The following is a 16,721-nucleotide window of genomic DNA, read 5'->3' on the forward strand; positions in this document are numbered from 1 at the left end:
TAAACAACAACAATCCAGGAAAAGAAATTCCTGCTGACCTTTTGTCGAATGCTGCTAACGAGGAACAACTAAATGTGTTTGACCATATGTTGCAAATGTGTTAGATGCCACTGCAATAGTTGCAAAGGAAAAGGGGGAGGATGTTAGTATTTTCCACTGCCACAATTGCAGGGGGTCATGTGATCGGTTGATTTCATTTCTTATCACTGTGTGTGTGAGCGGAAGTGAAGCTGACAACTTCCGCTCTTTGTTCTCTGTTCAGCTAAGGGCTAGAGAGGATGTGTGAGAAGCCGCTCACACAGCCTGCCATGTTTCTTTCGTTTTCTTTCTGTAAATAATAAAATGCTTGATGCCACAATTCCTGCACAAATTTGCTTTCGCTGACTTAGCTAGTGTGCTGTATATTGTGCACATGTCTTTCGGATGTGTGTCGATGCTTTCTACGGGACTCCGTCATGTGATCCTCCTGTTAGTCCCACCACCTGCGATTCAGGAATCACAGCAAGAAGATTGAAGTTGACAAACTCAAAAGCGCCACGTGTACTCAGAAGAGAGAGTTTATTGGTATCAACCCAGCCCAGAACAGACGACATTTAACCTCAGGCACTCTGGGGGGCCAGGACACTGGGTGACTTGTGCTGCTGGGAAGGAAGGACCTCTCCTCTGGGATATTTCCATTTCTCCATGGTTCTGGACATGTTGAAATCCTGATTTAACGTTTCTTCTCCAAAGGAACTCTGCACAGGAAGGGATGCTTCTCTGTACATGGCGTAGCTTTCCATGTTAAATAATCTGGAAGAAAAGAGGTTTTTTATTTACATGGAACTTTTCTATTGCCCCTTCTCAGTTCATAATTTACAGAGTAGTCTGCAGATATATGAATGGTCTGTCTGTTGATCTTTCACCTGGAAACCCAGCCAGATGGGCGGATGATGATGATGATGATGATGATGATGATGAAACTCATATTATTATTTTTGCAGTTTTATTTAGTTATTAAAATTCTTGTGCTGCATCGGTAAACATTATCATATTACATCACAAGGCTTATTACACTATAATTTTCAGCATGTATGCAAAGTTTATATACTTAATGAAGAAAGAAAAAAAAGGACAAAAAACTTTTATCTTTATCATTAATACATTGGTTTTCCAGTGTCCTAATTTCTTCCACTAACTTTTTCATTTCTTCTTTTTGTCCCCACCCCCTCAATTTACTGGATTCCCTAATACTAATTCCCCTCATCACGGCTTTCATTGTATCCCATATTATTGCTCGAGTACTTTGCCCTTTCTCATTAATTTGCCTTATGTCTAATAATTTTTTCCCTATTGTCAGGATTCCAGACGTCTCTCCCCCCTGCCAAGAACGCGGCAAGCTGACGGTTTAATTGCGCTTAGATTTATTAGTATTTACACAGTAGTTACATTCCGAGCTCCCCAGCTCTAGTCCTCTGGTGAAGACGTTGAGCCAACTGAAGGACAGGCTTTTCGCCAACAGGACACACTCCATCGGCCGACTTACCTCCTGTTGGCCTGATGCTAAGCCTGGACTCTGCCCCTTCTGCTAGCCCATGGGGACTTGGGAACAGCATGTCCCTACTTTCCTGAATTAGTCTCTACCCTCCTCTGAATGATGTCTAAAAGCTGCAGTTCCTCTGAAGCCTGGCCTGTCTCCATCTGGCCTACGCTATCTTGGAAATTTCCAGCCTGCACCTTACAACCTTACAACTCTGCCCCTTCTGCTAGCCCATGGGGACTTGGGAACAGCCTGTCCCTCCTTCTCTGAATTACCGTATTTTTCGCTCTATAGGGCGCACCGGACCATAGGGTGCACCTAGTTTTTTTGGGGGGAAATAAAGGGGGGTATTTTTTTCCCCACAGCCCCCAGAGGCTGTGCATGGCTTTGGCAGAAGCCAAGACAGAGAGGGGGGTGGATCCCGCTCACTGTCTTGGCTTCCTTTTTAGCCGCAGGGCTGGGGCGGGGGGAGCCTGAGCTTCCCCAGACCCCAGAACGGGTTTGGGAGTGGTGGCAAGGTTGTGCTCAACCTCGCCATCGCTCCTGGAGCTTGCCGGGCTGGGGATGGGGAAAGCCCGAGCTTCCCCCGCACCCAAGCCCCCAGAACAAGTCCGTGAGCTGGGGCGAGGTTGCATACAACCTTGTCTTCGCTCCCAGAGCTTGCCGCTATCCGCAAGCCTTCTGCCCGGCGGGAATTCCCACCGTGCTCCGAAGGCTTGCGGATAGCTGCCCGAAGCCCAGGGTGCGTGGGGCCGCACTCCCCGGGCTTCGGGCTGCAGGAAGCTATCCACAAGCCTGCAGAGCCCGGCGGATAGCTTCCTGAAGCCTGGAGAGCGAGAGGGGTCGGTGCGCACTGACCCCCCTCGCTCTCCAGGCTTCAGCGAAAGCCTGCATTCGCTCCATAGGATGCACACACATTTCCCCTTCATTTTTGGACGGGAAAAGTGCGTCCTATAGAGCGAAAAATACGGTAATCTCTACCCTCCTCCAAGTGTTGTCAAAAAGCTGCAGTTCCTCTGAAGGCTGGCCTCTCTCCATCTGACCTACGCTATCTTGGGAATTTCCAGCTGCATTCCTGGACAGGAGGAGTTTCAAGCAAGCCTCTATTTCCCCTGGCCTGCCACCCCTCCTCCTCAGAGTCCTCGCTGTGGCTCTGGGAGGGGACCTTCCTGAGACGTATCTCATTTACTGTTTGGCTATTATTGAAGATCCTCGCATCTAACCTCCATGGAGTGATGTGTCCATCTTTAGTTGTAAGTGTGTGGTAGGTGTTATAAGGAACAAAACCTGCTCCTTTTCCCCTTATGGGGTATCCAAGAGCCCATGTAAAGTCCCTATGTGGGTTCTCTATTCGTAGGAGAAAATAACAGAGGCCAACCAGAGAATATTGAGAAGCAAAGCAGCTAGTAAGCCTGATGTTTACTAAAGCTGTTGCAACAGGGTCCCCTACTCATTCCACTCAGGAAGGGAGGAGAGGAACCCAGAACAATGGTGCACAAGCCCTTATATAGACTTCGGAAATTGCCCACCCTGTAGCCAGAGACCACCCCCCAAAACATCATACAAACATCACCAGCAGAAATTTGAGTGTGTTGCTTCTCTCCTGTCTGCCTGGTCATGCCTTATTATCTGATTGCCTTTTCTGGGTAGCCTGGCCATTCCTTTGAGATGGTAAATACTTACCAGTATTTCCTGAATGTCTTACACATATTGATAGTCTGCTCAGCTTAACAGATACTTGCCAGAGTGTATTTACAGGAAGATGTAAGCCCCTACAGTCCAAAGACAATTGGAAAACCCTAACCCTAACCCTAACCCTAACCCATTTCCTTCCTCCTTGCAGAGAAATATTTGAGGTGAATTTGGGAGAGTCAAAGAAGAAGAAGAAGAGTTTGGATTTGATATCCCGCCTTTCACTCCCTTTAAGGAGTCTCCAAGCGGCTAACATTCTCCTTTCCCTTCCTCCCCCACAACAAACACTCTGTGAGGTGAGTGGGGCTGAGAGACTTCAAAGAAGTGTGACTGGCCCAAGGTCACCCAGCAGCTGCATGTGGAGGAACGGAGACGCGAACCCAGTTCCCCAGATTAGGAGTCTACCACTCTTAACCACTACACCACACTGGCTCCAAGATTGTTCTCCTGCACTGTTTCAGACATGTGGTTTATATACTTATGTATGTGTTCGCCTTGTACATTTATGAACTTTTATTTTTTATATATAAGACTGATACGGAAGGGGGGGCATGTCTTCTTCACCTTGTTCTTCGCTACAATATATCCATTTATTTCCATCTGCCAAGCCCTTCCTCTGGGCGATGCCAGGTGACAGACTATGCAAACATGGACCATTGTCTTCTCAGGATGTGCTTATCTGCGCATATATCCAGCTCTCTGCATATGCCCCCCTCCCTCCTCCATCCAGCTCTCTGCATATTCCCCCCTCCCTCCTCCATCCAGCTCTCTGCATATTCACCCCTCCCTCCTCCATATGTTAATCTGTGTAACCCAACCTCTTAATGTATTCATGATGTAACTGGGATGTATTTTGCACTGTATTCTGGGATATGGAGGGAAATTTCAAAAGTTCATGTCACCCCTTTCTCTCTGTTCAATCTCGCCTTGAACCTGTTGCGCAATAAACTTGGATCTTCTGCAGTTTGCTCCTGCGTCCGGCTGAGCTCATTTTTCTTCTCTGCCCTCCTCTCTATCGCTCCTTCTTGCCTTTCTCTTGGTCCGGTTAGTGAGAGAGACCGTGGACCGCTGCTCAACCCGAAAGGGGGGTTCTGAGCTCTATCCCTTTTCCTTAAAATCTCCAGCCAGCCGCACCAATTGGGAGCCCGAAAGTAAGACAGAGAGACCCGACTTGAAAGATAGCCGACTCTCCGCAACGGGCATCCCAGTTGAAAGCAAGGGGTTGGAGTTCTCTTTCCGAACTTCCCGAGCGTCCTTGCTAGGGGGCAGGAAGGGGTCTGGCTTTCTATCCCAATCCCAGCCACACTGGTCGGTGCCACGTAACACGTGTATCGTGCGTGATCCCGCTTCCAAAAGCAAGGGGGATTTTCAGTTCGAAATTCTATCCAGGGACCACCCGATCTGGCACCGCATGGCGCGGGCGTCCAGTAGGGCCCCTTTTCCTGAGATGTGACGATAGGTAGGAGGTTGCCAGGAGGGATAGCCCATGAGGAATTGGGCAGGACCGGCAGAGTGGAAAGAGACCCCAGGTTAAAGGAAATAAGGAAATAAGGAAATAAGGAAATAAGGAAATAAGGAAATAAGGAAATAAGGAAATAAGGAAATAAGGAAATAAGGAAATAAGGAAATAAGGAAATAAGGAAATAGGAAAGGGAACGCAAGGAACCGGATAGCTAGAGCTCTCTAAAACCCACTAAGGAAGTTGCCAGGCAACTAGAAGCCCCTTCTCCTCTTTACTATACGTCCCTGTACTAAGCATACCAAACCCCTAGACATACCAATCCTAATCAACCCCTCTCTTTCCCCCTTCCCTATCCCAGACACTCCCCCCCAAAAAGGAAAAAGCAAAAAAGCAACAACAGCAACGCATGCATCTATAAAGGGGTACCCAGTCAACCAAGCGTTGTGAGCCCTACCAGTTTGATTAACTGGTGGTGTGTTTGAAGAGGCAAGGAGGCTCATAAAACCATGTGGGACCTTCCTACTAATTTCACTTAATGAAGCCAAAGGTAGTGGCCCAACTCCTTGCAATAACCAACTAAAGGATGAGAATATATATGTTTACATGTTGTCTGTTATGTGTGTTGTCTGCTAATACATATATGAGAATATGTATGTTTACATGTTGTCTGTTATGTGTGTTGTCTGTTCCTTCTGTCTCTGGCAGACTGCCTTTCTTAAGTGTGCATAGTTTAAACTGCAAGCTTGCTTCAAAATTTAAATCTAAGGAAGCCATGCTGGATCTTAGCAGTCCTAAATAAGAGAAAATGAGAATGAAGTGTGCAAATGTTTACCCCACCTCTTGCTTTGCCCCAACTTTTGAGATTGTGAGTCTACAGTCTTATTTTGGAAGGTGCTGATAACCTAATGTTTCTTCTGCAAAAGCCTAGTTGAGCCAACTGCTCTCTCAAGCTAAAATGCAGTGTATATACTTCATTAAGCATATGCCTATGAAAGTATGGTGTTCCTTCTAAGAAAATTATGTGAGTCCAGTTTTAACTTTGATTTGGTTGGACAGAAGAGTTATTGTAAGGCTCCTGATATCAGTCTCTATAAGACGTCCTGGCCTCTTTTCTTAGAAAATGCCCCCCCTTGTTTCATTCTGTCTCTTTCAGGTTTTTTTCCCCTTCTCCTTCTTATTCTGTGCCAGGTAAATTTACTCCCGAGTAAGCTTCCTTTAAAGGAAACTGCAGGGGGGGGCATAGATTAGGCTTACTATTCCTCTGCAAGTTCAGAAAAAATTGTTCACTTTTGTATTCCTTTTAAATCAAATTTATGACTGTTTTAATTATTTGTGAGTGGTTATATCAATTGAATTAACTTTGCTTTATAAAGGATCCTCTCCCTATCTTAGGAAAACTGTTCAATTCAATCTTCCTTTAAAGATCATTTCTATAGGAACTTGCATTTAGTCTAAGGAAGCAAACTCACTCAAACTATCTCCAGATCTGCTAAAAGGGTTCTGTATAAAGTTGGGTACTTTTATTTTCCTCTTCCTTAGTACATGATAGGCGCATGGCTTGTGGTCTCTTCCCCAGTTGTGTCTGTGTACATCAGTATGTGTGTGTTTCTGGTAGTACAAATCTTGCTATGAACCCTGTATTTTAGGGTTGGACTAGATGACCCCAGGGTCCCTTTCAACTCTCCCAATTTGTGGCTGTGTGGAAGGCCATGTGTCTGCCAGCATTGGAGGGTAATTCTTAAATTCTGGTGAGGTGATGTGTTGAAATTCAGCCCAGATTTGCTCTTTGTTTTTTTAAAAGGTGTGAGGTGAAGCCATGATGTTTGAAGCAGAACTGGTGATATCAGGCATTTAAGTGATTACAGTGTTTATCGTTTTGTCTATTATTTACAAAAATCAGACTTAAAAGTCTACTCAAAGTTTAAGCACATAAAAATTCATATAATCAAGTAGAATTAGCCTTGACCAATCCTGTAAATAAAGGGCAGAAAAATTTGTCTGCAAATGGTAAGGCTGAAATGACTGACAATGTTAAAAAATCCTATGAATTCTGACTGGCCATTTTTACTCATAAATAAGAGAGCGGTTGATTGTTCCGCGAATGACCAGATAAAATGACCAATAATGATAGCCCTTTCCTGTACATAAAGGAAGCAGTCCCTTTTGTTTGGGCTGAAATTGCTAGCTTTGGTGAATACTTAAATTGCTGAGTTTCTCTTTTTTGTTTTAAAATCTAACCCTATTTTTAAAATCTACTCCTTACCTTTCCCTTCCTTATTCTAATTGAGCCAAAAGATGCAACATTTTCAATGGTATAAAAGGTTTGCTGAGACATGAACTCTGCACATGCACAGAGGCTAGATCAGCTTACAAAAAAGAGAGAGCGAGAGAAAGGAGGGGGGAGAGAGAAGGTTTGGAGAGCGTGAAACCTATACAAATTTCCTTATGTAAAACTTGGAACCATTGAGGGAAATCACCCTTAATGTGTTTTGCTCCAGGGGCTACTTAAGACAAAAGAGTTACGTACTGGACATGCCAAATTCTTTTCACAGGTAAATATCAAAGCACTCCCACTGTGAGTTCCTCTCTTGAGTAGTTTCTCCCCCCCCCCATGGGATTTAAATTTTATAAGTTTTTTTTTGCGTGTGTGTGTATATGCCTATGCATTTTAGGAACAGCATTTCCTGACAGACCTCTCACATGAAATAATTTTCCCTTTTAACAGAGTGTCCTTTCTTTTCTCCCACAGCACAAATGATAATGAGGGGATGCAAACAGTGATTTAAATACTCTATAAAAAGTAATTGCATTTGTTTTTCTTTTTGTCTTTCTTCCCTTAAAGCCAAACAGCCACTTTCTTTCTGTTCAGCAAAAGAAGTCTGAATCCCTGCTATATTAGTGACTTCCCTCTATCTCTTTGTGGCTTTGACATTTTTTTAGGTTACAAATAATCTGTTTTCGTTTATTAAGTTTGTTTTATCAGTTCTTCCATTATATATATGAAATTAATCGAAGCACAACCAAACATTGTTTGTGGAATGGTATTTGTTTACCTTTTGCCTGAGCATTTCTTATTAATTCTGTCATTTTGGCTAGTGCAAGGTACTTGCACAACTTTAAATTGCCATTCATTTTTCTTGGTATTAACTCATTTCCCAGTATTCCGATATTAACATTACAGCTGATGTTGTCACATCATTTGGGATGTTAGAATGCCAAAACAGATTACTTCAGGTTGCTTCAGGTTGCTTATTAATTGTGTGTCTTAGCATTTATTTATTTTTGGTTCCTCATAGGTCATTTTGTGTGTGTGTGTTTTACTTTGGGTTATTTGTGGGGCATAGGAATTTGTTCTTTTTTTCTTCTTCCCCAAAATATAGTCTGGCTCCCCACAAGGTCTGAAGAACAGTGGACCGGCCCCCTGCTGAAAAGGTTTGCTGACCCCTGCCTTAAAGCACCTGCTCCTGGATGCAAATTTTATGACGCCTCCAACTCACCTTCTGCCGTCAGCTCGACACACAGCTTATCCCCATTGGCTTGTGAGGGCTGCCCAGGTGCCCAATTGCGATAGGAGATTACGGCGGAATCGGTCCATTTCCATGCTTTGCTCTGTAGAAAGATCAAAGAGGTGGGACTCTTTGCCGAGGAATAAGCAACAACTCTCTCCTCCCCTAAACTTAACACTGTGCCCATTGGTGGTGGAGGGTCCTGCTCAGGCAGTGAGGAGGTGCTTCTGGAGAAAAGTGAGGCTCCTCAATTCTGGAGGAGAGGGCTTCTCCTAGCCAGGATAGCTACGTTCTGCCTCCACTGTTGGAGGCAGCAAAGCTTCTGGATCCCAGTTGCTGGAAACCACGGGAAGGGAAAGGGCCCCTGTGCCTGAATCCTGCTAACACGTTTCTCCCAGGCATCTGGGCTAGATGGATGCTAGACTAACTGGGCCATTGGCCAGATCCAGCAGATTCTTCTTAGGAGAAGCAGGTGGGCACAATGCCGTCTTCCTGCTCTACAGCGACACCTTAGATAAGGTAAACTTTATTCGCACTAGCCAACGGCCATGGCAACATAAAACAAGCAATATAGACCTTAGATAGACTGCAGTTCCCGCACTCAGAATACTGATAGAAAGGAGACGCCAAGGTTGCTTCTACTGACCTTCTGAAGGTCATAGGAGTGCAGTCCAATCCAGACAGGTTTCCCAGCTTTATAGAGGTTTTTGACATATGCAGCCACTACAGACATTTCTTGAGCATTCATGATGGAGGCCAGGTGGCCATTTCCCCCAGAAGATTGGCAGTGCTCCTGGGAGAGATCACGGACAAAAGGTTTCACTTCAGAGAGCAGGAGATGCCACTTGAATTGAGTTGAACATCTCAGCAAGCTTCTCAGTCATTGTGCAACTCTGAGCAGTAAGAGGAGACATTTATCTTTTTCTTCACCAAACCAGCATTCTTAATTCCCTAGAGGAAGGGTGTAAGCAGAAGGCAGGAAAACTGGCACAGGGGAACCCTAATTTACGGCTCCCTCCTGCCTTGTAACTGGCAGCTTGACTTAACCTTGACCGGAGTGATGTCATCATGCCATGTCTTCCCCACCCCCTCCCTGCCACACCATTGGCTGCTGCAGGTGGAAGGGAGAGAAATGTTTGATGTGCTGATGATGTCACACCACATGGATGAGAAGCCCTAAACAGCTTCAGCCCTGTATACCTGAAGGAGCATCTCCACCCCCATTGTCCAGCCCAGACCCTGAAATCCAGCTCTGAAGGCCTTCTGGTGGTTCCCTCACTGCAAGAAGTGAGATTACAGGGAACCAAGCAGAGGGCCTTCTTGGTGGTGGCACCCATGCTGTGGAACGCCCTCCCAGAAGATGTCAAGGAGATAAAGAAATACACAACTTTTAGAAAACATCTGAAGGAAGTTTTTGAACACTTTGAAAGCATTCTCAGACTGCGCCCCCTGGTTTGGCCCAGGCCTGCTCCTTACCTCTGCCTCTGTAAACTTCAGAGGAAACTGGATGAAGAGTCCGTAGCAGCTTTTCTCAAAGAACATCCAGCCAGTGGGGCAGGAAGAACCTGCTGAGCTGGCTAGAGAAGAGGGAAAACATGAGCTGTGGTCAAGAGAGCTTGGCTTCGTGGATCAGAATACAGAAATACAACCGTTTCCTGCAGGTGGGGAAATCCACTCAGGGCATAAATAGGGGGCAGTAGACCTTTAATGGAAGGTTGCCTTTAATGGAAGACCAGTGAAGGCTGAAGCCAACAGCTGAGGGGAAAAGAGGGGAAATTTTTTGGCTGGAGGCTGATGGACTTTCACCAGCAAAATGTTGAACTCAAAGACTCTAGTGGTGACTACAGAACTTTTCCAAACATAACCCACCCCAAATTTCTCTAGTGAATGTCCCACATTTTCCTGCTGGATTAGGCCACCGAACTAGTCCATCCTCCTGCTGGGAATTCCATTCCACCCTTTGCTGCAGACATGTGGATTGTTACATGTCACATGTCTGTTTACATTCCAGCACAGATTGTTGGCGTGAGCGGAACTTCCGCTCTGTATTGCTTTTGTTTTCTTTCTCTGAGAAGAACGGCAAGGAGAGAAGCCACGTTTTCTTTGTCCTGATTTATGTATAATAAATGCGTAGTTTAGTATTGTATTCATGCCTCGGGCCTGATCTGTTGTGCAGTTTACACCGCTGAGTAATGTGTGCACTGCAGCTTGAGTCGCAGACACACGTCAGAGGAGGATGACTGATGGATCTCCGCAGCGGCAAGGCTGAGAGGGGAGGCGCTCCAGCTGGGTCTGAGCCAGCTGGCTTTTCATCCCCGGTTCTGACACCTCCTGCTCTCACAGTAGCCAACCACATGCCTGTGGGAATCCTCAAAGCAGGATTCAAGCACAGGAGGCTTCTCCCCTCCTGCAGTTTCCAGCAAGTGGTATTCAGAAGCATTGCTTCCTCCAACTGTGGAGGCTTAGGCATCATTGCTAGCAGCCATTGCTAGCTCTCTTCTCCTCCATGAATTGGCCCAATCCTCTTTTAAAGCCATCCAAATTGGTGGCCATTGCTGCTTCCTGAAGGAGCAAGTTCTATAGTTTAAATATGTGCTGCATGAAAAGGGCCTAGGACCCTCATACCTATAGGACCACCTCTCCCGTTATGCCCCATGGAGGACCTTAAGGTCCATAAATAGCAACACCCTAGAAGTCCCGGGCCCTAAGGAAGTTAGATTAGCCTCAACCAGAGCCAGAGTCTTCTCAACACTTGCTCTGGCCTGGTGGAACGCTCTCTCTCATGAGACCAGGCCCCTGCAGGATCTGATTTCTTTCCGCAGAACCTGTAAGACAGAGTTGTTCCGCCTGGCCTTCAGCTTGGAATCAATTTGATTCCCTCCCCCTCTTCCTTTTCCTTTCCCCTCCTGTGATAGAATTCCTATTTGGGGACTTCCCTGGCTTTTTTCTGGCCCATGTAGGACCAGTCTGGATAGTTGGCCTTGGTGAAGACTAGGCTTGTTCATGTCATACTAAGCTACCAGTTAGTGTCATCGGTGATGCAAGCATGAAGGAGTCCTCAAGCTGGGGGCCAACACCATAGGAGCCCATCCAGGATGTACCTTGCAGAAAGGAGATGACCAGGAAGCTCAGAAGGGGAAGATGGAAGGAAGCACCTGGTCCCATCTTTACCTGCCAGGAAAGAACAAAATGAAAAGGTAGCTAGGCAGATAACTCCATGTAACAATTTCTTTTCAAGGAAAAAACAAAATGACGCAAACCTTCTTAGAAATAGTAAAAAGTGACAGCAGTCACAAAATTAAAAGACGCCTGCTTCATGGGAGAAAAGTGATGACAAACCTAGACAGCATCTTAAAAAGCAGAGACATCACCTTGCCAAAAAAGGTCCCTATAGTTAAAGCTCTGGTTTCCCACTCCTGAACCCAAAAGCATCTGCATCAGCAAAAGCATTAGGCATTCATGTTCTGCTTTAAATGTGGCAGCTAGACTGGTGACTGGGAGTGGCTGCCGAGACCACAAAACACCAGTCTTGAAAGACCAGCATTAGCTCTCAGTACGTTTCTCAGCACAATTCAAAGTGTTGGTGCTGACCTTGAAAGCACGAAACGGCCTTGGCCCAGTATACCTGAAGGAGCATCTCTACCCCCATCATTCAGCCCTGAGGTCCAGCTCCGAGGGTCTTCTGGCGGTTCCCTCCCTGTGAGAAGTGAGGTTACAGGAAACCAGGCAGAGGGCGTTCTTGGTGGTGGCACCTGCCCCATGGAACACCCTCTCATCACATGTTAAGGAGACAAACAACTATTTGACGTTTAGAAGACATCTGAAGGCAGCCCTGCTTGGGGAAGTTTTTAATGACTGATGTTTTAATGTATTTTTAATCTTTTGTTGGAAGCTGCCCAGAGTGGCTGGGGAAACCCAGCCCGATAGGCGGGGTATAATAATAATAATAATAATAATAATAATAATAATAATAATAATAATAATAATAATAATAATTTATTATTATTTATACCCTGCCCATCTGGCTGGGTTTCCCCAGCCACTCTGGGTGACTTCCACCAGAACACCAATATACAATAACCTATTAAACATTAAAAGCTTCCCTAAACAGGGCTGTCTTCAGATGTCTTCTAAAAGTTTGGTAGGTCTTCCCCTCTAAGTAATAAATAAATAAGTAATAAATTATTATTATTATTATTATTATTATTATTATTATTATTATTATTATTATTATTATTATTATTATTATTATTATGGAAGCTGTAAAAGAATAATGCTGAAAAACCAGAGACAACCCATATTCAAAACAACTTCTCCATTCAGTCGATTCTTAATGCGATGGATGGGCTTCATGAAGTCATGCAAGTTTCCCATTGTCTGGTTTGAATTCACTAGGCTTCAGCGCCCCGCCCCCTGCACCCCTCGTTCCTCTTTGAATCCCCCCCAAGGTAATCTCACTACCCACCACAAGGGGTGCTGCTGCCCACTTTCGGAACCATTGACCCAGGGTTACCTTTGTGGACTTGCTTCCCTTCGGAGAAACTTGTGAGAGTTATTTACTCGTCTCTGTGGGCCTGCCTCTGATTAGCTTGCCAGAGTGACTAAAACATCTATGACATTTATGCAAGATGTGAAGTATCTCTGCCCTATTTGATCTCCGAAAGGAATGGACATGACAAGAAGCACAAACAAATTTGCATGAAAAAGCAGAGGTTCTGATGGAGCATGTAGATAACATTTTCCGCCTTCCATTATATTTCCTGAACATGCACTGAAGCGACTCAGAACCCAACCCAGGATTCCATCAGGTGGACGGACATCATTGCAATAGTCGTGGTTATCTGCAATCTTTTGCTCATTGCTCAGATACTTTATTCCATAAGGAAATTTCTCCCTGTACCAGAAGGCATAAAACAACTTCACGGTCAGGTGACCAGTTTCTCGGAATAAGCCAAAGAAACACACATTTAATAAACTAGCAGCCTGCAACAATACAGACTGTCTTGGCAGTAGCCTTAAAAGCACCACAAGCTGCCTATTAGGTTTAATGGAAATATTTATGATTTTAGTAATGCAGATAACGTTCATAGGAATCTTCTGAGGCTATTGGAAGAGCCAGCATATTCACCAATAGTGGTAAATGGTGGTGGTGACAGAAAGGTTGTGTTAAAGCTTCTTACTGCTCAGCACAAAATAGACTGTAGAAGTGGACCCAAGGTCCTCAGTCTTTTTTTCGGTTCCACCACCGAAACTTTCCATCTTTTTTTTTAAGCCAAATGCCCCAATGCAAAGTACAGGCTCCCCAAAAGTGCATCTGACAGTGCTCCTGAAGGTAGGAGTCTATCAATTGATGAAGATGATCATCCAAATGTCATAGACCAAATGGAGCAAACAGCATGCAGACCTAGTGGTGGGAGGAAAAAATCCTTGAATAAGAGACACGGGGGAATGATTAATGGACTTTGATGTCTGTACACTAATGCGCAAAGCATGGGAAATAAACAAGATGAGCTTGAGCTCTTGGTACAGCAAACTAAATATGACATAATAGGCATCACTGAAACCTGGAGGGATAAGTCCCACGATTGGAATGCAATGATGGAGGGATACAATCTATTTCAGAGAAACAGACCAGACAAGAAAGGAGGAGGAGTGGCGTTATATGTCAGGGATGTGTATACCTGTGAAGAGATCCAAGATTTAGAACCTCAAAGCCAAAGTGAGAGCATTTGGGTCAAAATTAAGGGAGAGAAGAATAACAGTGACCTCACTGTGGGAGTTTACTATAGATCCCCAAGCCAAACGGAGGACATAGATGATGCCTTCCTGGAACAGATGGCCAAGCATGCAAAAGGAAGGGAGATAGTAGTAATGGGGGACTTCAATTACCCGGATATTTGTTGGATGTCAAACTCAGCCAAGAGCATAAGGTCAAACAGATTCCTCACTGGCCTTGCAGACAACTTCATTGTCCAGAAAGTGGGAGAAGCAACAAGAGGAACAGCCATTTTAGATCTGGTCCTAACCAATGTTGATGACCTGGTTAGTGGGGTAGAAGTGGAAGGATCATTAGGCGCGAGTGATCGTGCTCTTCTGAAGTTTACTATACAGCGGAAAGGAGCAGCCAAGCATACTAGGACTCAATTTCTTGACTTTAAGAAAGCCGACTTCATAAAACTTAGGGAAGTGCTGGGTGAGATCCCATGGACAGTAATACTAAAAGGAAAGGGAGTTCATGATGGCTGGGAGTTTGTTAAGAGGGAGATAGTAAAAGCACAACTTCAGGCAATACCAATGAGACAGAAACATGGAAAGTGCCTAAAGAAGCCAGGGTGGCTATCTAAAGAACTTTTAACTGAGTTAAGATTAAAAAAGGATGTGTACAAAAAATGGAAAAGGGGGGAAACCACCAAAGAGGAATTCAAACAAATAGCCTGCACGTGTAGACACAAAGTCAGAAATGCTAAAGCACAGAATGAACTCAGGCTTGCTAGAGAGGTTAAAAGCACCAAAAAAGGCTTTTATGAGTATGTTCGTAGCAAAAGGAAGAACAAAGAAACAGTGGGGTCACTCAGAGGAGAAGATGGTGAAATGCAAACAGGGGACACAGAAAGGGCTGAACTCCTCAATGCCTTCTTTGCCTCAGTCTTCTCCGATAAAGAAAACAATGCCCGACCTGAAGAATTTGGAGCAAATGATTCAGCAAAGGAAACACAGCCCAGAATAACTAAGGAGATAGTACAAGAATACTTGGCTAGTTTAGATGTATTCAAGTCTCCAGGGCCAGATGAACTGCATCCAAGAGTATTAAAAGAACTGGCAGATGTGATCTCAGAAACACTGGCAGTCATCTTTGAGAATTCTTGGAGAACAGGTGAAGTCCCGGCAGACTGGAGGAGGGCAAATGTTGTCCCTATTTTCAAAAAGGGGAAAAGAGAGGACCCAAAGAATTACCGCCCAGTCAGTCTGACATCAATACCAGAGAAGATTCTGGAGCAGATCATTAAGCAAACAGTCTGTGAGCACCTAGAAAGGAATGCTGTGATCACCAATAGTCAGCATGGATTTCTGAAAAAGAAGTCATGTCAGACTAACCTGATCTCATTTTTTGACAGAATTACAACCCTGGTAGATGAAGGGAACGCAGTGGATGTAGCCTACCTTGATTTCAGCAAGGCATTTGACAAGGTGCCCCATGATATTCTTGTAAAGAAGCTGGTAAAATGCGGTCTTGAATATGCTACCACTCAGTGGATTTGTAACTGGCTGACTGACCGAACCCAAAGGGTGCTCATCAATAGTATCAATGGGTGTTTCCCATTGTCTGGTTTTAATTCACTAGGCTTCAGCGCCCCCCCTCCCTGCACCCCTCATTCCTCTTTGAACCCCCCCCCAAGGTAATCCCACTGCCCACCACAAGGGGTCTGCTGCCCACTTTCGGAACCATTGACCCAGGGTTACCTTTGTGGACTTGGTTCCCTTCGGAGCAACTTGTGAGAGTTATTTACTCGTCTCTGTGGGCCTGCCTCCGATTAGCTTGCCAGAGTGACCAAAACATCTATTACTTTTATGCAAGATGTGAAGTATCTCTGCGCTATTTGATCTCCGAAAGGAATGGACATGACAAGAAGCACAAACAAGTTTGCATGAAAAAGCAGAGGTTCTAGTGGAGCATGTATGTATGCATGTAGATAACATTTTCCGCCTTCCATTATATTTCCTGAACATGCACTGAAGCGACTCAGAACCCAACCTAGGATTCCATCAGGTGGACGGACATCATTGCAATAGTCGTGGTTATCTGCAATCTTTTGCTCATTGCTCAGATACTTTATTCCATAAGGAAATTTCTCCATGTACCAGAAGGCATAAAACAACTTCACGGTCAGGTTACCAGTTTATCAGAATGTGATGGGATGATGAGCTGCTTGTGCGTAAAATCGTAGTCCCTCAGAGTTTGTGCAAGTCCACAAACCTCTGTCTGTGACAGAGCCCCTCAGACATGGCTGCTCTAGTCACTTGCAGATTCCGACAGTAGTTGCTTTCGGAATCGTTTCCAGCATAAAAGCTCCTTAACGGAAACACATCTTCTGGACTCACGGCGTGACAGTTTCTGGCGAAGAGTGGGTCTCCCTATGGGAGCTTCAGATACCTCCCCACTGTTCTCGCTGGACGTGTCCCTGAGCCCTCCCTCTTGCTCGCTTTCCTTCAGAGATCCACCTCTCCCCCTGCTGGTTCCTGCTTCAGCTGCTGAGTCTCTACCAGCCTCCGTGAGCCCTTCCACCAGAGACCCACCTCTCCCCCTGCTGGTTCCTGCTTCAGCTGCTGAGTCTCTCCCAGCCTCCGTGAGCCCTTCCACCACCTGTTCCTCCGATGGCAGTTCCCTGACATCCACCTCCCCTCCAGGGCCCCCTTCACCCCCTCCCGTTTCCTCTCCTCTGGGCGGTGAGGAGGTAAAACCCCGAAAAGAATCCTCTTCATCTTCAGACGTCTCGAACATTTCCCTCCATCGGTCGCCGTTCCGGCTCGCTGAATCCTCCTC

General features: G+C 45.3%; 3 protein-coding genes across 4 annotated transcripts in view; 2 read left to right on the top strand and 1 right to left on the bottom strand.

Annotated features, from left to right (window-relative positions):
- Positions 1–16,721, top strand: part of LOC308595799 (C-type lectin LmsL-like) — a 123,580-nt gene that overhangs the window by 34,550 nt on the left and 72,309 nt on the right. The gene's annotated exons all lie outside the window — the stretch shown is intronic.
- LOC308595851 (regenerating islet-derived protein 4-like) lies at positions 542–11,344 on the bottom strand (the record flags this gene model as incomplete). The annotated part of the gene is made up of 5 exons (XM_081210596.1): positions 542–792; positions 8,171–8,282; positions 8,826–8,972; positions 9,656–9,756; positions 11,281–11,344. 5 exons carry the CDS (start codon positions 11,342–11,344, stop codon positions 713–715), a joined length of 504 nt encoding a protein of 167 aa, XP_081066722.1. The 3' UTR covers positions 542–712.
- The window catches only part of LOC308595820 (C-type lectin-like), a 50,211-nt gene continuing 44,759 nt past the window's right edge, over positions 11,270–16,721 (top strand). For both annotated transcript variants that reach the window (XM_081210555.1, XM_081210556.1), the window contains exon 1: positions 11,270–11,376. The gene's annotated coding sequence lies outside the window, so the exon portion shown is untranslated. The remainder of the gene's footprint in view (positions 11,377–16,721) is intronic.

This window comes from Podarcis bocagei (genome assembly GCF_964188305.1).
Source record: "Podarcis bocagei genome assembly, chromosome: 10".
NCBI lineage: Eukaryota > Metazoa > Chordata > Lepidosauria > Squamata > Lacertidae > Podarcis > Podarcis bocagei.